Source organism: Erinaceus europaeus, chromosome 17 (genome assembly GCF_950295315.1).
Source record: "Erinaceus europaeus chromosome 17, mEriEur2.1, whole genome shotgun sequence".
In the NCBI taxonomy this organism is placed as follows: domain Eukaryota; kingdom Metazoa; phylum Chordata; class Mammalia; order Eulipotyphla; family Erinaceidae; genus Erinaceus; species Erinaceus europaeus.
Genome location: NC_080178.1, coordinates 681,870 through 702,386, shown reverse-complemented (window position 1 = coordinate 702,386; position 20,517 = coordinate 681,870). Strand labels below are relative to the sequence as shown.

Here is a 20,517-nt window from a genome sequence, read left to right as displayed (position 1 = left end):
GCCCAGGCCCTCACCCCTCCTCTGTGCCTCAGGCCCTCACCCCTCCTCTGTGCCCCAGACCCACACCCCTCCTCTGTGCCCCAGACCCTCACCCCTCCTTTGTGCCACAGACCCACACCCCTCCTCTGTGCCCAGGCCCTCACCCCTCCTCTGTGCCCCAGAACCTCACCCCTCCTCTGTGCCCCAGGCCCTCACCCCTCCTCTGTGCCCCATGCCCCGGTAACCCCTCTGCGCCCCAGACCCTCACCCCTCCTCTGTGCCCAGGCCCTCACCCCTCCTCTGTGCCCCAGGCCCTCACCCCTCCTCTGTGCCCCAGGCCCTCACCCCTCCTCTGTGCCCAGGCCCTCACCCCTCCTCTGTGCCCCAGAACCTCACCCCTCCTCTGTGCCCCAGGCCCTCACCCCTCCTCTGTGCCCCATGCCCCGGTAACCCCTCTGCGCCCCAGACCCTCACCCCTCCTCTGTGCCCAGGCCCTCACCCCTCCTCTGTGCCCCAGGCCCTCACCCCTCCTCTGTGCCCCAGGCCCTCACCCCTCCTCTGTGCCCCATGCCCCGGTAACCCCTCTGCGCCCCAGACCCTCACCCCTCCTCTGTGCCCAGGCCCTCACCCCTCCTCTGTGCCCCAGGCCTTCACCCCTCCTCTGTGCCCCAGGCCCTCACCCGTCCTCTGTGCCCCAGGCCCTCACCCCTCCTCTGTGCCCAGGCCCTCACCCCTCCTCTGTGCCCAGGCCCTCACCCCTCCTCTGTGCCCAGGCCCTCACCCCTCCTCTGTGCCCCAGACCCTCACCCCTCCTCTGTGCCCCAGACCCTCACCCCTCCTCTGTGCCCCAGGCCCTCACCCCTCCTCTGTGCCCCATGCCCCGGTAACCCCTCTGCGCCCCAGACCCTCACCCCTCCTCTGTGCCCAGGCCCTCACCCCTCCTCTGTGCCCAGGCCCTCACCCCTCCTCTGTGCCCCAGGCCCCGGTAACCCCTCTGCGCCCCAGACCCTCACCCCTCCTCTGTGCCCAGGCCCTCACCCCTCCTCTGTGCCCCAGGCCCTCACCCCTCCTCTGTGCCCCAGGCCCTCACCCCTCCTCTGTGCCCAGGCCCTCACCCCTCCTCTGTGCCCCAGACCCTCACCCCTCCTCTGTGCCCCAGACCCTCACCCCTCCTCTGTGCCCCAGACCCTCACCCCTCCTCTGTGCCCAGGCCCTCACCCCTCCTCTGTGGCCCAGGCCCTCACCCCTCCTCTGTGCCCCAGGCCCTCACCCCTCCTCTGTGCCCCAGACCCTCACCCCACCTCTGTGCCCAGGCCCTCACCCCTCATCTGTGCCCCAGACCCTCACCCCTCCTCTGTGCCCAGGCCCTCACCCCTCCTCTGTGCCCCAGGCCCTCACCCCTCCTCTGTGCCCCAGACCCACACCCCTCCTCTGTGCCCCAGACCCTCACCCCTCCTCTGTGCCCAGGCCCTCACCCCTCCTCTGTGCCCCAGGCCCTCACCCCTCCTCTGTGCCCAGGCCCTCACCCCTCCTCTGTGCCCCAGACCCTCACCCCTCCTCTGTGCCCAGGCCCTCACCCCTCCTCTGTGCCCAGGCCCTCACCCCTCCTCTGTGCCCAGGCCTTCACCCCTCCTCTGTGCCCCAGACCCTCACCCCTCCTCTGTGCCCCAGACCCTCACCCCTCCTCTGTGCCCAGGCCCTCACCCCTCCTCTGTGCCCCAGACCCTCACCCCTCCTCTGTGCCCAGGCCTTCACCCCTCCTCTGTGCCCCAGACCCTCACCCCTCCTCTGTGCCCCAGACCCTCACCCCTCCTCTGTGCCCCAGACCCTCACCCCTCCTCTGTGCCCAGGCCTTCACCCCTCCTCTGTGCCCCAGACCCTCACCCCTCCTCTTTGCCCCAGACCCTCACCCCTCCTCTGTGCCCAGGCCCTCACCCCTCCTCTGTGCCCCAGACCCTCAACCCTCCTCTGTGCCCCAGACCCTCACCCCTCTTCTGTGCCCCAGACCCTCACCCCTCCTCTGTGCCCAGGCCCTCACCCCTCCTCTGTGCCCCAGACCCTCACCCCTCCTCTGTGCCCCAGACCCTCACCCCTCCTCTGTGCCCAGGCCCTCACCCCTCCTCTGTGCCCCAGACCCTCACCCCTCCTCTGTGACCCAGACCCTCACCCCTCTCCTCTGTGCCCCAGACCCACACCCCTCCTCTGTGCCCCAGACCCTCACCCCTCCTCTGTGCCCAGGCCTTCACCCCTCCTCTGTGCCCCAGGCCCTCACCCCTCCTCTGTGCCAAGGCCCTCACCCCTCCTCTGTGCCCCAGGCCCTCACCCCTCCTCTGTGCCCCATGCCCCTGTAACCCCTCTGCGCCCCAGACCCTCACCCCTCCTCTGTGCCCAGGCCCTCACCCCTCCTCTGTGCCCCAGGCCCTCACCCCTCCTCTGTGCCCAGGCCCTCACCCCTCCTCTGTGCCCCAGGCCCTCACCCCTCCTCTGTGCCCAGGCCCTCACCCCTCCTCTGTGCCCAGACCCTCACCCCTCCTCTGTGCCCCAGGCCCTCACCCCTCCTCTGTGCCCAGGCCCTCACCCCTCCTCTGTGCCCCAGGCCCTCACCCCTCCTCTGTGCCCCAGACCCTCACCCCTCCTCTGTGCCCCAGGCCCTCACCCCTTCTCTGTGCCCAGGCCCTCACCCCTCCTCTGTGACCCAGGCCCTCACCCCTCCTCTGTGCCCCATGCCCCGGTAACCCCTCTGCGCCCCAGACCCTCACCCCTCCTCTGTGCCCAGGCCCTCACCCCTCCTCTGTGCCCCAGGCCCTCACCCCTCCTCTGTGCCCCAGGCCCTCACCCCTCCTCTGTGCCCCATGCCCCGGTAACCCCTCTGCGCCCCAGACCCTCACCCCTCCTCTGTGCCCAGGCCCTCACCCCTCCTCTGTGCCCCAGGCCCTCACCCCTCCTCTGTGCCCAGGCCCTCACCCCTCCTCTGTGCCCCAGGCCCTCACCCCTCCTCTGTGCCCCAGGCCCTCACCCCTCCTCTGTGCCCAGGCCCTCACCCCTCCTCTGTGCCCAGGCCCTCACCCCTCCTCTGTGCCCCATGCCCCGGTAACCCCTCTGCGCCCCAGACCCTCACCCCTCCTATGTGCCCAGGCCCTCACCCCTCCTCTGTGCCCCAGGCCCTCACCCCTCCTCTGTGCCCCAGGCCCCGGTAACCCCTCTGCGCCCCAGACCCTCACCCCTCCTCTGTGCCCAGGCCCTCACCCCTCCTCTGTGCCCCAGACCCTCACCCCTCCTCTGTGCCCAGGCCCTCACCCCTCCTCTGTGCCCCAGGCCCTCACCCCTCCTCTGTGCCCCAGGCCCCGGTAACCCCTCTGTGCCCCAGGCCCTCACCCCTCCTCTGTGCCCCAGGCCCCGGTAACCCCTCTGCGCCCCAGACCCTCACCCCTCCTCTGTGCCCAGGCCCTCACCCCTCCTCTGTGCGCAGGCCCTCACCCCTCCTCTGTGCCCCAGGCCCCGGTAACCCCTCTGCGCCCCAGACCCTCACCCCTCCTCTGTGCCCAGGCCCTCACCCCTCCTCTGTGCCCCAGACCCTCACCCCTCCTCTGTGCCCAGACCCTCACCCCTCCTCTGTGCCCAGGCCCTCACCCCTCCTCTGTGCCCCAGACCCTCACCCCTCCTCTGTGCCCAGGCCCTCACCCCTCCTCTGTGCCCAGGCCCTCACCCCTCCTCTGTGCCCAGGCCCTCACCCCTCCTCTGTGCCCCAGGCCCCGGTAACCCCTCTGCGCCCCACACCGGAGCCCGCAGTGCGTGCCCCCCTCCTCTAGGCGCTGCGAGCGGGACTCACCCACAGCTGGTCTCCAGGAGGCTGTCCCCCACCTGCAGGGAGGCCATGCCGAAGTCCGCCACCCGGATGTTGTTCTTCTCGTCCAGGAGCAGGTTCTCGGGCTTCAGGTCCCGGTGGCTGGAGGGAGGGCGGTGGGGTGACCCAGGTGCCCCTGGCTCAGGAGACGGCGCGTATGCGGGGGAAGCCCCGGGCCACATGGGCCGTGCTCCAGCCCGTCCTGCGCCCCACATGGAGGCGTCCGGGCGCTGCACCTGCACAGAGCTCCCTGCTGTCCAGGGGGCCAAGCAGCAGGCTCCATTCACTCCTGGGCAGGAGTTGGGGGTTAGAATGGGGGGAGCCGGGGGGAGGGGACCTGGGGGTCCTGTGGTGTGGGGGCAGGGTGGTGGGCCCTGGGGGTCTGTGGTGTGGGGACAGGGTGGTGGGCCCTGGGGGGCCTGTGGTGTGGGGGCAGAGTGGTGGGCTCTGGGGGCCTGAGGTGTGGGGGCAGAGTGGTGGGCCCTGGGGGCCTGTGGCATGGGGACAGGGTGGTGGGCTCTGGGGGTCTGTGGCGTGGGGACAGGGTGGTGGGCCCTGGGGGCCTGTGGCGTGGGGACAAGCTGGTGGGCCCTGGGGATCTGTGGTGCGGGGGCAGGGTGGTGGGCCCTGGGGGCCTGTGGCGTGGGGCGGGAGACCTGCAGGAGACGCACCATATGGAGTGGCTGTGGCAGAAGTCCAGCGCAGAGATGATCTGTCGGAAAAACTTGCGGGCCTCTTTGGGGGTCAGCCTCCCCTTCTTCACCAGGTAGTCAAACAGCTCCCCCCCTGACACGTGTTCTAGCACCAGGTACCTGGGGGGCCAGCCGCATCAGGGGCGCAGCACCCTTCCTATGTGGGCACCCCTAGCCAGCCCACTCTGGGCACCCCAAGTATAGTATGTCTACCATAGCCACCCCCAGCTCACCCTGGACACTCCCAGGCCCACCCTGCCCACCACGGACACCCCAGGCCCACCCTGCCCACCACGGACACCCCAGGCCCACCCTGCCCACCACGGACACCCCAGGCCCACCCTGCCCACCACGGACACCCCAGGCCCACCCTGCCCACCACGGACACCCCAGGCCCACCCTGCCCACCACGGACACCCCAGGCCCACCCTGCCCACCACGGACACCCCAGGCCCACCCTGCCCACCACGGACACCCCAGGCCCACCCTGCCCACCACGGACACCCCAGGCCCACCCTGCCCACCACGGACACCCCAGGCCCACCCTGCCCACCAAGGACACCCCAGGCCCACCCTGCCCACCACGGATACCCCAGGCCCAGCATGCCCACCACGGACACCCCAGGCCCACCCTGCCCACCACGGACACCCCAGGCCCACCCTGCCCACCACGGACACCCCAGGCCCACCCTGCCCACCACGGACACCCCAGGCCCACCCTGCCCACCACGGACACCCCAGGCCCACCCGGTCCACCACGGACACCCCAGGCCCACCCTGCCCACCACGGACACCCCAGGCCCACCCTGCCCACCACGGACACCCCAGGCCCAGCCTGCCCACCACGGACACCCCAGGCCCAGCCTGCCCACCATGGACACCCCAGGCCCAGCCTGCCCACCATGGACACCCCAGGCGTGGGGGCTGCACAGCTGGGAGCAATGTGTGGATGGAGGCAGCAGGGGCCCAGGAGCCAGGGACCCCCATGCCACAGCTGCCAAGAGCCAGGCGCCCTCCATGCCAAAGCCCCCAGGAGCCAGGGACCCTCCCTGCCAAAGCCCCCCAGGAGCCAGGGACCCTCCATGCCAAAGCCCCCAGGAGCCAGGGACCCTCCATGCCAAAGCCCTCAGGAGCCAGGGACCCTCCCTGCCAAAGCCTAGGCCTCCCAGCTTACCCCCCCTCCTCCCAATCTTACCCGCTCAACCCCCCACTCCCCAGCTTACCTCCCCAGACCCTCCCAGAACAACCCCCCAACTCAGCTCACAACCCCCAGCTCGCCCCCTCCCCCAGTTCACCCACCCCCTCAGGTCCCTGACTTACTGTCCCCCTCACGCCCCCTTGGCTCACCACCCGCCCTCAGTTCCTTGGCTCACCCCTTCATCCCCCTGCTCACACCACCCCCACCCTGCTCATACACACCCCCCGGCTCACACCCCCCCATCACCCCCCCCCCGCTGATCCCCCCGGGGTCACCACCCCCACACACCCCCTGCTCACACTCCCCCTCCCGCTCACCCCCCCCCCGGCTGACCCCCCCAGCAAATACCTACAAATATTTTTTGTTTTCGTAGACGTCATGCAGCTTCAGGACATGGGGGTGTTCGATGAGCTTGAGGATGGCGATCTCCCGCTCCACCTGTGCGTGGGGGCCAGTGAGGGCTCGGCACCCTGCGCCCCTGCGCCTGCCCTCCCTGCACCCTGCGCCCCTGCACCCGCCCTCCCCCACAGCCCCCAGTGAGGGCTCGGCACCCTGCGCCCCTGAGCCCTGCGCCTGCCCGCCCCCACAGCCCCCGAACCTTCATGAGCACAGACTCGCTGAGCTTCTCCCTGTTGACGATCTTGATGGCCACCTTCTGACACGTGACGCAGTGGATCCCCAGCTTCACCAGGCCTGGGGGCGGGGGGGGGCGGGGGGGGGGGGCGGGGGTCAAACCCAGGGCCAGCACCACCCTCCCCTGGACGCCTCCCCAAGGCCGGCTCCCCCTGCTCTGGCCCGGGGCTCGTGTCTCCCCAGTGTGGTGCCCAGATCTGGGACCTGGGACCCAGAGTCCCCCCAGGGCCCGGCACGGCCCTGTCCAGTGTGCCACCTCCCCTCTCCTGCCCTGAGACCCCGGGTCACCTGCGTTTGGGTCATACGCCTGCCGACCGCAGACACAAGCCGGGCCCCTGGTCACTCGCTCTCCCTGGGGACCCGGACTGGCAGGGACGGCCAGGGCCCTGCTCCCTCTGCAAGGCTGATGCCACGCCTGGTGCCCGCAGGCCTTGCCGCGGGATGCCCTGCTGAGCCAGAGGGCTCCTGGGGGCCGCAGACTCAGCACACGCCCGCTGGCCGCCCTCACACCCCGCACCCCCCCAGCTCCTGGGAGGCCTGTGCCCCCACCCTGCACCCCTGCCCTGAGAGTATCACAGCTGCCCCCTGCCCCTGCCCCTGCCCCTGCCCCTGCCCGGGAGGAAGCGAGGCTGCTGCAGGGGGGCGGCGGGGCGTCCGAATTCAGACAGACGGACAGACAGCACCTGACGGGGCTCCAGCCTCCACAGACCACAGGCTCCGGTAGACCAGCAAGCACAGGCACACGGGACACCCGCACTTGTGCACACCCACACACACGCCTGACACATGGCACGCCGCACACATGTGTCAACCCACACATGCGTGGCACACCATAGCGCACATAGTGTGCTCACGCTCGCTATGCACCTTGCTGTGTACGGCAGGCGTGCACGCACCCCACACCCCCAGACACACACAGGGCATGGCCGGCATGCATGCACAGACCCGCCTGGCACCCGAGATGCTGTCACTTGCTGTCACACACAGAGGTGGGTGAGCGTGTCCTTGGGAACAGAAGACGCGCCTGGCCCTGCTCTCCCCCGGGGACCAGGATGACCACAGCCAGTGGGGGCACCCACACCCCCAGCCCGGGGCCCTGAGGGGCAGCGGGGCGGCTCGGCACCCGGCTGGAGGCGCCCCTCCAATGTGAGGCCCCGAGGAGGCCCCAGGGGTGTCCCCGGCCCCCCAGTTCCAAGGCGGCTGGGCGCAGGAGCAGGGGTGGGGGCACTCCGATCACCCGCCTGCTTATTTTCCAATTGTGGCTCCTTCCTAATTACAGCCTTCACAGCAGCCGTGTCAGGCGGGAAAGCCGAGGGTGTCACAGATAATTGGGGGAAGGCGGCCGCCCAGGCCTAGGCAGGCGCCCAAGGGGTTGGGTCACCACACCCACGCCGGGCCCAGCTCGCCCGGGTGTCCTCTGAAGGCACAGCAAGCAGTGGGGCCCTGGGCCGATGGGGCCGCCCCGCCCATGGGTGCCCCCTACTCCAGGCTGAGGGCACAGACTGAGCACACGCAGCGCTGCGCCTGGAACCAGCCACACCTGACACCCAACAGCAGCTCTGCACCAGGCCCCAGAGGCTCAGGGTGCCAGCTGCAAGGAAGGGTGCATCTGTGCACTCCAAGCCCGTGTGCTCTGAGGGCAGGGTGCTCTGAGGGCTGTGGTGCTCTGAGGACTGTGGTGCCCTGAGGACTGTGGTGCCCTGAGGGAACTGGATGCGCGGGAGGATGGTGGAGCAGGTGCAGGGAGCTGCTGGCCCCCTGGGGAGGGGGCACTGACACGGCAGCCGGGCCCCAAAGCACATGAGCACCTGTGTGTGTGTAGCAGACACACCTGGACACGCATGCTCACACCTCCACACGCCGCAGCACACGCAGCTATGCATACAAGCACGTGGACGCGGACACACAGCAGCACAGGCTCACACCTGAGCACACAGGCTCACACCTGCACACGCCTGCTCACACCTGAGCACACAGGCTCACACCTGCACACGCCTGCTCGCATCTTCACACGCTGGAGCACACAGGCTCACACCTGCTCATCTCTGCACACACCTGAGCACACCTGTATGCTCCAGGTACAGTGCTCCAACCCCCAGTCACCCTGTCTGTCCCTCTATGGCCAAGGGTGTCCTTGGCCTCTGGCGCAGCTCGAGATCCCCTTCTGCTGTGGCAACCTCCCCACCACAGGCACCGGCACTTCAGCAAGCCAGGCAGACAGCCTGGAGGAGTCAGGGCAGAGGCACTGGCTCTCACTGTCACCTGGGCATCGTTGGCCTTGGTGCAGATGGGACGGCGCTGGGTGAGTGTGGGGCTGCCCTAGAGGGCTGGGGAGAGTGGGGACCCCCAGCCTGTGTCCCACCAGCGCCCCCCCCAGCAGGGCTCACTCACGGCCCTGGGCCTGGGCGGCCCCCTCATTGCCTCTGGGTCGGAGGAGAAGGCCACCCCTGCCCCCCAGGAGACCTGTCCTGGCAGGAGATGGCTGCCCTCAGTGCCCTTGTCAGGGAAGAAACTCATGGCCTCATCTCGTAAGTCTGGTGCCCTCCCAGGCTGAGAGTCCTGGTGAATTTCATTAATTTTATTTATTTATTTTAATTTATTTACTTTACCTTTTTGTTGTCCTTGTTGTCTAACATTGTTGTGGTTATTGATGTTGGAGAGGACAGAGAGAAATGGAGAGGAGGGGAAGACCAGAGAGGGGGAGAGAAAGACAGACACCTGCAGACCTGCTTCACCGCCTGGGAAGCGACTCCCCTGCAGGTGGGGGGCCGGGGGCTCGAACCGGGATGCTTTGCGCCACGTGTGCTCAACCCGCTGCGCTACTGCCCGACTCCCATTAATTTCTATTTTTTAAAATAGCTTTATTTAGAGGCTGGGCAGTGGCACCCAGTCACCATGTGTGAGGACCCAGGTTCAAGTCCCCACCTTCCGGGGGTTGGGGGAAGATGCTTCACGAGTGGTAACACCTGTCTGCAGACGTCTCCGTTTCCTTCTCTATCCACAGCAATTTCTCTCTGCCCTATCGACTCATTTAAGAAAATGAAAGGAAGAAGGAAGGGAGGGAGGGAGGGAGGGAGGGAGGGAGGGAGGAAGGAAGGGGAGAGAGGGAGTGAGAGAAAGAGAGGAGTGGCTGTCAGCAGCACTGGATTCCTAGTGCTGGCACCAAGCCCCAGCAAAAACCTGGTGGCAATTTTTATGGAAAAGCTCTATTTACTGGGGAAGAGACCTATCACTCAGGCACATGCAAGCAGGGGGTCGAGCCGGGGACCTCCGGCTCAAGAGTCCAGAGCTGTCTCCCGTGGCAGCTTCCAGGCAGCCTGACGGCGGCCCACGCAGGACAAGGCTGGATGCACAGGCCCCGCCTCCACCCGCCCAGCCATCGCCCTGGACACAGGCTGTACTGTGGGGTCCCCTGACGCCCAGCAACAGCTAGCCACCACCCGCCCCCAGGGCAGGCTCCAGGCCCCCGCACTCAGGAACAGCCTGGGGACAGATACACCGGTACAGGCCAAGGGACCCCAAGAATGGCCCAACACCCAGTGCCCCCCGGTGCAGAGGGGGCTGGAGAAGCCATCCACACCACGGCACCTCCCAGGGGACCCTGAGGCTGGTGAGGTCTGCAGTGACCCAAGGGTGCTCAGTCCCTGCTCACTGGGTCGGGGAAGCCCAGCACGCTGACCCCTTACTCCTTTGTCATAGCCATGGGCTTAGGGCATCGAGCACTGAGCAGAGACCCTGCCCAGGAGCCAGCGGCCAGCTCGGGTGGGGCAGCGGGTGGGGCCACCCGGTTGCTTCAGCACTGTGGACAGATGCCCACAGATGCACTCCTGGCCAGGGGTTGCCCCACCCTGAGGAACAGAGAGCCCCCACGCCCATCAGCGGGTCAGTGGGTCCCCCTCCTCTCCATCCTAGGCCTCCTGTGTCCTCCCTTTTCGCAGCCCCAGGCAAGGAGGCAGCCCTTCCCCAGCCCTTGCTCCCCACCCCCATGCCCCAGCTCGCCCCGGGGACCCCTCCGTGTTCTGACTAGAGAAAAGGTTCGGCCTTTTTGAAGCTAAGAGACATCAAGTGCGCTGCCCCTATTACTGCCCCCAACCTGGCTTCCCGCCTCCAGGCTCCCACACACACCCAGGCCAGAGCAGCCCTGCCCGGCCTCCCTGCGTGTGCCAGCGCCCTCCCGCCCCATCTTGGGGTGCAGTTCTGCAGCGAGGTAGCCAGCGTCAGCGTCAGCACGAGTGCACCCACGTTTCCGGCTGGGGTGTGCCGCCAGCTGCAGTGACACCCCCTCAGGGACGGCTGGTAGACCAGGAGGGGATCCGGGGCAGGGCAGGGTGGGGTGGGAGGCGGCACTGTCAGGTGGCCCTCCCTAACGCCCCCCAGCCACCCCTGGCCTCAGCCTGGGCAGGGTTGGGGCGTCTCTGGGGAGACGCCGATCACACTCCCCAAAGCAGCCGCTCAGGTTAGATTAACTCAGCCTCAGGCCTCAAACGTTCACTCTATAGCCACTGGGCCACCCCCCACTGTACCCCCCAACTCTGAGGATTAGGGAACAGGCCCTGCCCACCCGGCTCCAGGCTCCAGGCTCCCGGGCTGCCCGGCGCATCTCAGCTCCATTATGTAACCGTGACTATTCCGGTACCCAGGCTCTTCCGATGTCTGCTGTCTGCCCAGCACACCGGCACACGGCACCGGGCGTCCAATCAGCCCACCGTCCTGGCAGCCCAGCTCCTTATGTAAGTGTGGCTGGTGCCCAGGCTGCCAAGGTCGGCCATTGGCCTGCAGCTCACAGACAAGGGCAGCAGAACCCAGGGCCCAGAGGAGAGGTCTGCCAGAAACCCTCCTGGGCCCCCAGGCTCCACACGCCCCCTGACACCCCCAGGCCTTGGGCCCCACACCCTCCCCACTGCCAGGCCCCCCAGGCCATCGACACCCCCATGCCCTAGACCCTGTGCCCCCTCACCTCCCATGCCCCGTGCACCACCAGGCCCGCAGTCCCCCCCACACCTTCTGTGTCCCCAGGGCCCCCACATCCCAGGTCCCCTGATGACCCCAGGCCCTGAGCCCCCATCACCCTCATGCCCACTGCATCCCCAGGACCACCAGGCTCCCATGCTCCCGTGCCCTGCGGCCCCTTCAGCCAGGCCCCTCCCTGCCCCTCCGGCCCCCTAGCATGCCCCTTGAGTCCCACAGTGGAGGCCCACAGGACAAGAGGGCCCACACCCGCTGGACCCCTGGACATCAGGCGCCAGACCCTGAAAAAGGCACCCAGGGGCCCGGCACAAGTCACATCTGCAGCCATGGGGACCAGACCCTTCCTGGACAGCCCCTCGAAGGTGCTCCAATAAGGGTGTGGAGGGGAAGAGCTGACAGAGAGGGTCCCGGGACACTGGACCAGCCACGTAGCAGGCGGGGGGCAGGACAGCCCCAGCCCCAGCACGATCCCGGCCAAACACGCCAACCTCCAGCTTTGAAAAGGGAGCCAGGCCTTCTGGTCTCCAGGGGGCCCCAGAGGGAATGGGCATTTCAGCCCCCACCCAAACCTCCCAGCAGGGCCTGAGCAAAGAGGACCCACAAAAGCGGGAGGAGTTCCAGCCCCAGACTCCCGGAAGGGGAGCAGTGCACAGCCAGGCCCTGCACCACCCATCACCCTGCCCTGCCCACTGCCGGGACATCAGAAGTAGAGGCTGCAGGTGCGGACGGCTGGCACACGGCCCGGGACCCACCAGGGCCAGAGGCACCAAGTCCGGGGGGAGTGCGTGGGAATGGGCCCCACCAGAGCAGACCAAGGTCCCCAGGCTGCCCAGCCCCCAGGACTCAGGGATATGGCCCCAGGGGGCTCCCTGGCGTTGGCATCACCCACCCATTCACTCACCCATTCACTCATTCATTCATTCACATATTCTCTAGGCTTGTAGGGCTGGGCAAAGCGCTGAAGTGGGCTGTCAGTTGGCACAGAGCCCCCTGAAAGAGCCCCTTGGGCTGCCCACGGGGAGTGGTCCCCAGGTAGAGCAGTGGGCAGCCAGGACAGCCTCTCTGCCCCCGAGCGCAGGAACGGGACAGGGAAGGAGACATGAGCCCAGCGGACCCTGGGCACGAGAGTCTTTTGCAGAAGCACCCTGAACCCTCCCTGGGCCTAGACACACGTGTCTAAAGGAGCGAGGCGGGGAGCTTCCTGGCTGCCCACCGCCGACAGGCAGACAGAGAAGGGCAGGGTCCACAGGGGCTGGGACAGGACCCGGGGGTGAGGGGACAGGCCTCCCGCAATAATGGAGTCACCCCTTGAGCCAGGCTCCGAACGGAACGGGGAGGGAAGAGACAGCTCCTCCCAGCGCCCAAGCATCTCTGCCCAAGCATCTCTCGTGTGGTTCCAGGGTGCCCATGACACTCCGGCCCAGATCGAGGGCGCCAGTCGAGGCCCTGGGGCCCTGCACCCTCAGGGAGTGGCTTTGGGGTGCATCTGCGTACTTTGCTTGTCTGCTCACGCAGCCCCTAGCGCCACCTCCCAGTCTGCACCACGCTAGGAGAGAGGGGCCATGGCACCGGGGTGGGTGGGGCGGGCAGGACCCTGGGATGCAGAGCCAGACCTTAGCGATGGGGGCGGGAGGGAGGGCGGCCCCAGGCAAGGGAGCTCTCCACACTCCACCACGCAGCAGCACCGTACACTCACTGCCTCCCGGCTTCAGGCGGCCTTCTCAGCCCCACAGAGGCAGGAGACACCGCCCCGGGGTCCAACCTCAGGAGCCTAGCAAGGAGTCAGTCTGTGGCCCGGAACACAGCAAGGAGGATTCTGGGCAGGAAGTCACTGTGACAGAGGACCTGGGGAGGGACGGGCGAGCCTGGCAGGATGTGTCATTCACAGTCCAGAGCTGCCCAAGGATGCCAAGAGCTGAGGGCTGAGAGGCATTGGGGTGGCCACCACTGGGCCACCCTACTGGGGGTGGGGACAGGCCGGCTCCCTGGGGGCTCCTGCAGGGCCTGGTCTGAGCAGGGGTCGCCCAGGCCAGGCACAGGGAGCCGGACCCGACCTGCAGGCAGTGGCTCCACACTCTCCCCTTTGTCACACACTGCACCCTGGGGTGTGGGGAGGTAGAGGACAGGGGCACGGGAGGCGCTGGGAGGGGTTGCCCCAGATGCTCTCTCTCCAAACTCCCATCCGCACAAAGCCCTCCCCCTCCCCCTCCTGTCTACCGCCATCTGTTGCCATGGCAATGGGAGCAGACCGGCCAAGCTGGCCGCCCCACCCCCTCCCTCCTGCCCCTTCTGGGGGGTCCCACTCACACGGCTGCCAGTCCAGAGGGTCCCAGTAGCATCCCAGTGGCGTGGGGGGGGGTCGTCCTACACCCACAGTCCAGAAGGCAGACACCCTAATCTTGCCCCACCTAGCTCAGAGAGGCCACACCCACGGGTCCCCTGCACCTCCCTAGGGCTGTGTCTCCTCTGTGTTGAGCCCCCTCCCCAACAGCCAGAGGGTGGTCTGTAACTGAACCACCAGGACAGTGAGCACCCCGCCAGCCCCCACCTCCTGCTCAGTGCCTGCTGTACCCCGCCAGCCCCCCACCTCCTGGTCAGTGCCTGCTGTACCCCGCCAGCCCCCACCTCCTGGTCAGTGCCTGCTGCACCCCGCCAGCCCCCCACCTCCTGCTCAGTGCCTGCTGTACCCCACCAGCCCCCCACCTCCTGGTCAGTGCCTGCTGCACCCCGCCAGCCCCCCACCTCCTGCTCAGTGCCTGCTGCACCCCGCCAGCCCCCCACCTCCTGCTCAGTGCCTGCTGTACCCCGCCAGCCCCCACCTCCTGCTCAGTGCCTGCTGTACCCCGCCAGCCCCCCACCTCCTGGTCAGTGCCTGCTGTACCCCGCCAACCCCCACCTCCTGGTCAGTGCCTGCTGTACCCCGCCAGCCCCCCACCTCCTGGTCAGTGCCTGGTGTACCCCGCCAGCCCCCCACCTCCTGGTCAGTGCCTGCTGCACCCCGCCAGACCCCCACCTCCTGCTCAGTGCCTGCTGTACCCCGCCAACCCCCACCTCCTGGTCAGTGCCTGCTGCACCCCGCCAGCCCCCCACCTCCTGCTCAGTGCCTGCTGTACCCCGCCAGCCCCCACCTCCTGGTCAGTGCCTGCTGTACCCCGCCAGCCCCCCACCTCCTGGTCAGTGCCTGCTGTACCCCGCCAGCCCCCCACCTCCTGCTCAGTGCCTGGTGTACCCCGCCAGCCCCCCACCTCCTGCTCAGTGCCTGCTGTACCCCGCCAGCCCCCCACCTCCTGCTCAGTGCCTGCTGTACCCCGCCAGCCCCCCACCTCCTGGTCAGTGCCTGCTGTACCCCGCCAACCCCCACCTCCTGGTCAGTGCCTGCTGTACCCCGCCAGCCCCCCACCTCCTGGTCAGTGCCTGCTGTACCCCGCCAGCCCCCCACCTCCTGGTCAGTGCCTGCTGTACCCCGCCAACCCCCACCTCCTGGTCAGTGCCTGCTGTACCCCGCCAGCCCCCCACCTCCTGGTCAGTGCCTGGTGTACCCCGCCAGCCCCCCACCTCCTGCTCAGTGCCTGCTGTACCCCGCCAACCCCCACCTCCTGGTCAGTGCCTGCTGCACCCCGCCAGCCCCCCACCTCTTGGTCAGTGCCTGCTGTACCCCGCCAGCCCCCCACCTCCTGGTCAGTGCCTGCTGTACCCCGCCAGCCCCCCACCTCCTGGTCAGTGCCTGCTGCACCCCGCCAGACCCCCACCTCCTGCTCAGTGCCTGCTGTACCCCGCCAACCCCCACCTCCTGGTCAGTGCCTGCTGCACCCCGCCAGCCCCCCACCTCCTGGTCAGTGCCTGCTGTACCCCGCCAGCCCCCACCTCCTGCTCAGTGCCTGCTGTACCCCGCCAGCCCCCCACCTCCTGCTCAGTGCCTGCTGTACCCCGCCAGCCCCCCACCTCCTGCTCAGCGCCTGCTGTACCCCTCCAGCCCCCCACCTCCTGCTCAGTGCCTGCTGTACCCCGCCAGCCCCCCACCTTCTGCTCAGTGCCTGCTGTACTTTGGGGCTCAGCAGTCCCTCCACTATAGCGACCCCCCATTGCTTGAAGGGTTCACGGACTCCAGGTTCAGCACTCGGGGTGGGGGAGCACGGGGGAGCAGGGACTTTGGCCACTGAGGTCCCCTCTACCCAGGAGCTGTGGTCAGAGGCCCCATGGCCCTGGACTCCCTCCAGAAGCCGCATCTCCAGAACTGCTTGGGCTGGGGTCTGGGACCTGACACTCAGGTCGGTGGGAAAGGGGCCCTCGCCCTCTCTCAGGAAGAATGGGCCTCCCACCCCGACAGGGCTGTGTGGACAGAGCTCTGACAGGTATGGGGGGCTGTCAGCACACGCAGGGAGGGGATTCCCTCCTTACCGTCACCGGCCTCCTCATCCACAGGCGTTGCCGTGGTGACAGCAAGGCAGAGGGAACGGAGCTGGGTGTGACAGTCCCCCTCCCAGTCCCCCACACCAAGCACCCACGCTTCCAGAAACTGGAGCCCCCCAGACAGGACACTCAGCACCAGGGACACGAGCCCCAACTATGGGGCCCCACTCAAGAGCCAGGGAGCCCCTGTGCAGGGAAGGGGTGACATCTGGCACAGAGAAGCCAGTGCAGGGGCCCTGCCAGTCGCCCGTGGGCACAGACAGGACCGAGGGGACCCTGGGGGCACAGGGCCTGAGAGACCACCAGCTCTGGGTATGCCCCTGAGAGCCCTCTCCCTCCCACCTGCCAGCCTCACCCCTGCGGGATGGAGCCCCATCTCGGAAGCTATAGAGAGGTTACTGGTGGCAGGTGACTGTCATAGGCCACGTCGTCCTGAAACCAGCAGCTGTGGGCAGCTCAGCTCAACAACAGGCACTAAAGGCAGGGCTGCATCCGTCAGGGTCAGCGTCGGAGCACCGGACACCTGACACGGGCACCACTATGAACATGGTTGCATCCCTGGTGGCAGGGTCCTGGCCAGCAGCTGCCCAGTCCCCAGGGTGCAGGGGTGGGGCGGTGGGCTGTAAGACAAGAGGCCAGCTGAAGTGAGGACCCTGTGCCTGGCTGGGAGGTGGAGGAAGGGCAGCAGGGGCCCCACGTGGGGGCGGGCAGCGTCTCGGGCGGCCCACCCACTCTGCACCTGCAGACCCTCCCAGCAGAGAAGGTCCCGCCCACGAGCTCCAGGGACGTGGGCCTCCCTGGGCACAAGCGGCTGGGTGCACCTGCTCCATGAACACCCACAGGGCTAAGCCCCTCCATCCGGCACCCCTGGGTGGTTGCCCGATTCCCGAGGCCCCGTGGGGCAGGCACGACCTCGGGCCAGGACTTATGTCCTTCCTAACAGGGAAAGGCCTCCCTGCAGGCAGGGGTCCCCGGGCCTCAGGCAGAGGGGCTTCCACTAAAGACCCCACCTCAGCTGCACAGGGCGGTGTGTGTGCCTGGCTACACCCAGGCCGAGCTGTGGTATCTCTGTCTCTATCTGTGTGAATGGAAAAGATGCCTGGTCATCCCAGCTCCGCAGAAATAAAAGAAAGAAGGCCCATATCAAAATCCTCACTGACTCAGGTTCCCCACCCAGCCAGGATGGGTGTGTCCCACCTCCCTGCGGCCACCAAGATGTGGCCTCCTTGCCCACGGGACAGGAAGCTGGAGTCACACTGAGACACTCCCCCATGCTGGGCTGCAGGCAGGTGCTCAGGCAGGGAAGCGGGCAGAGTCTGGGGAGGCTCTGAACAGCAGGGATGGAGCCGGGTGACAGGCCAGACAGCAGCGGGGCTCAGGACCAATGAGGGGGCACTCCTGAGCCTCCCTGGGGGCGGCCCCACCCCTGCTCTCTTCCCCTGACAGCCACTCACCCTGTCCCTGTCGGCACAGCCAGCAGGAGCGAGGACGGTGAGTGACACTCTAAACAGTCACACACTTAGACAGGGTAGAAGCTGGAGGGCCCCACCTGGCTGGGTGGCGGGCCAGGGGAGCCTGCTGCTCCCCTTAGCCAGAGGACAGGGGAACCTGTCCAACCCTCAGCTGGGCCTGGGGACAGAGCTGGCCGTCCCCTCAGCCGAGGGATAGGAGCTGGTCCCTGGGAGGCCATGTCGGGGATGTAATCACCTGTGCACTTAGGGTAATAATAGAATCAGCCAAGTAGGCAGCTTGCACGGAAGGACAGGAACACAGCCCGCCCACACCAGCCTGCCCTGCTCAGCCCAGCGGCTCCTTGGGGCGCTGGGCAGGTCTCCCCGTGACCTTCACCCTCTCCCCAGCCAGCCTCGAGTGAGCAGGACACACAGGCCAGATGGCCTGAGGGGCTCCAGGTCCCCGAGCAGCACCTTGGACAGAACCAAAGCCCCATGTCCGTCCACCCTGGGCCTCGACCTGGCCAGCAGTCAGAGGAGTCTCACCCCCTTTCTCCTCCAACATGGTCCCACCCTGGGGTGCTCCCCCCCCCCCCGCGCACTTGGGATGGGAAGTGGGCCCAGCACCGGCGCTCTGGACAGGCCGGGCTCCCTATGTCCCCCTTCCCCCCAGGAAGGCTTGTCCTGGATCCCACGCCACCGAGCCTGAGTGAGGGGCTTCACTCCCCCAGGGGTGGCACAGGAAGTCTGCAGCCTGGCCCCTGACTGACCTCGGGGATGCCCCATCTGCTGCTTCCCGATTAACGACAAATCCCTCAGGATTGGGGCTTAGGAACAGCAAACCTCCTGTCAGAGGGCTCATCTCTGCAGAGATAAGCCGGCACTCCCCATCACCACCTGTCCCTGCGGCCACCCGCCCCACACACCACCCCAGCTTCAGGGCAGACCCCCCCAGGAAGGCAGTCCCAGAGGTGGGCTGGGGGCCTGCCTCCCTGTCCTCTGGCTGCACTGAGGCCCCAGGCCCCTGGGACCCCACCCCAGGTTGAGCCCCAGGACCAAGCTGGGACTTCTCTGACCCCTAGGGTCTGGGGCGGCTGCACAGCTCTGGCCAGCACTAAGCCAAGCCCCATGGCCAGGAGGGAATCCTGGGGACACTGGGAGCCTCAGCCTCCCTGTGGGTGGGGATCCTGCAGGAGAGACTTCAGCACAGCCTGCCGGACAGCTCCCCACAGCCTTAGCCCATGGCAGGGCTCAGCAGACAGCAAGGGGGTTGGGGGGTGGGGGCATCTCCTGGAGACCAGGGCCTGGGCTGCAGGGGCAGCGCAGGCTGGGAGAGAGAGCAGGGTCCCTGGCCGGCAGCACTGCTCAGTCACAGGGGGGCCTCCGTGGGGACACCGTTTGGGGTAGGCAGAAGCCAGTAGGCGTCTGGGCGCAGTGTGTGATGCCCAGTGGGGGCCCTGCCACTTCAAGCACCCTCACACTAGTGGGGAGCCCTAACACAGACCCAGGCCCCTGTGGAGGCTGCAGGAGGGTGGGCGAGGGAGGAGGCCCCAGGGAAGGTGTGAGGCCCTCCCCCGCCCCGGCTGTAGCTCCCAGCACCCATGGGCCCCAGGGGTGCTCTGTTCCCCTCTTGTGAGCACACGAGCTCTCTCTAATCAAGAATGGGAGCTCATGTGTCCAGAGAAGAGGGCCAGAGACCCTAGGAGGGGGTCCCCAGGACAAGGGGCGGGGTGCAGAGGGGTCCCAAGGGGGTGGCTGGTAGTGACTGGGGGCTTATCTCCCCTGTCAAAGCCCCCCCCACACACACACACAGTGGAGCAGTCTCCAACTGTGTGTAGCCCTGGGATGTGCTAGGAACATTCCAGAAAGTTGGGGCCTGCTGCCCCCAGCCCCGTGACACTGTGGCCCCAAGGGTCCACAGACTGGAAGGGCAGGGATCAAAGGGTCAGGCTGGGCTGGCCTGGGTCCCAGCAGGGGCCAGTCTTCTGGGGTGACCCATCCTCAGGGCACTGAAGGGGTGCGGGGTGCGGGGGGCCTGCTGGTTCTGGGTGCTACCTGCCCAGGTGGGGAAGGGACTGAGGAGGCCCTTGGGGCTGGGGGTCTGCTCCATCTCCTATCTTTAGACATCCACCTCAGAGGGAGTAGAGACTGGACCCCATAGCCCCCGGCAGCCCCAGGCAGAGGGCACGGCAGGAGAACAGGCTGGGTCCTAGTCCTAGGCCGGCATCTGCTGGGGGCCCCCAGCCCAGGGGTCTAACAGGCCATCAGACTGACCCCCACCCACAGAGGGGCTCTCATCTCTGCAGACTTGACAGCTGCCCCCACTGTCACCTTTCAAGGGGGCCGGTCACTGAGGGGCCCCCAGCCAGCTCGGCCCCAGGGGCTACCATATTCCACAGGGACCCACATGAGAGTGTGCTGCCCTCAACAATGGCCAGACGGTGTGTGGGTGGGTGACACTCTTCCAGCCTCACCCTGCTCAGACCACAAGAAGGGGTCCCTTGGGTCCCACAGCCACCTGCCCAGCCCCAGGGTCTCCCACCATGGCCTGCAGCTGTGCTCCCCGCCCCCAGCAGAGATGGTGACCCAGGCCCTGGTTAAGTCCCCCCAAAGACCACATTCCCAGCAAGCCAGCCACCCTCCCCATCCTCCCTTCTGGCCGCCTCCTCCCAGTGACACGTCCCCAGCTCCCACCCATCACAAGGACACACAGCCCAGCGAGGCTGATCCAGGAGAAATGGCCCAGGCTGGGCCTGGGCCTGGTGAGGGGTCAGCTGCATAACAGACGGGGGTTCCCCCACAGCCTTGGCGCGAGTTCAGACCCAGTGGCAGGGAGCCCCTGGCACACTGGGAGTGGGCGTGAGGGAACCAGCCACCTCGATGTCCTGAGCTGGCAGGGGTGAGCCGTGAGCAGGCTGCCATCACCAGCTGAGGGGCTGGTCCTGGGCTGGGTTCACCCCTGCAGAGAGATCCGGTGCCTTCTGTGGGGTGGTGGTGTGACCTGGGGTGTGCTGGTAGGTTCAGACTCACCAGTGATGCCCCTGGCCCCCTCCTCGGATCAGCCCTTGCCAGGGGCCCAGCACCTCCTAGGCAGATCAGCAAGAGGCCCTCAGACAGGAAGGCCCATTCCCAGGGCAGGGCGCCCCAGTCCCTACACACAGCAGCCGGCACTGGTCCTCGGAGGCCAGAGCTGAAGGCAGGGCACAGGGCAGCGATCACAGGCGCCATGGGGAGGGTTCTCCACGCCTAGAACACTGGCTCTTCAGAGGCTGCTCTGCTGGCCACTGCCACAGACCCGGCTTTGTCCCTCAAGGTCCCCACCCGGCCACCCTACATCTGGTG

General features: G+C 67.5%; 1 protein-coding gene across 10 annotated transcripts in view; it reads right to left on the bottom strand.

Moving 5' to 3' along the window:
* The window catches only part of BRSK2 (BR serine/threonine kinase 2), a 42,976-nt gene that overhangs the window by 18,043 nt on the left and 4,416 nt on the right, over nucleotides 1–20,517 (bottom strand). For 9 of the 10 annotated variants that reach the window (XR_009545698.1, XR_009545696.1, XR_009545697.1 and 6 more), the window contains exons 2-5: nucleotides 6,312–6,406; nucleotides 6,066–6,151; nucleotides 4,495–4,635; nucleotides 3,809–3,925 (exon numbers count right to left, since the gene is read on the bottom strand). Coding sequence is in view for 7 of the 10 variants with exons in the window: in XM_060177260.1 (XP_060033243.1) it covers nucleotides 3,809–3,925; nucleotides 4,495–4,635; nucleotides 6,066–6,151; nucleotides 6,312–6,406 (439 nt within the window). In the remaining 3 variants the exon portion in view is untranslated. Of the gene's footprint in view, nucleotides 1–3,808; nucleotides 3,926–4,494; nucleotides 4,636–6,061; nucleotides 6,152–6,311; nucleotides 6,407–20,517 lie in introns of those variants that run through there. The other variant, XM_060177264.1, reaches the window with a different exon arrangement.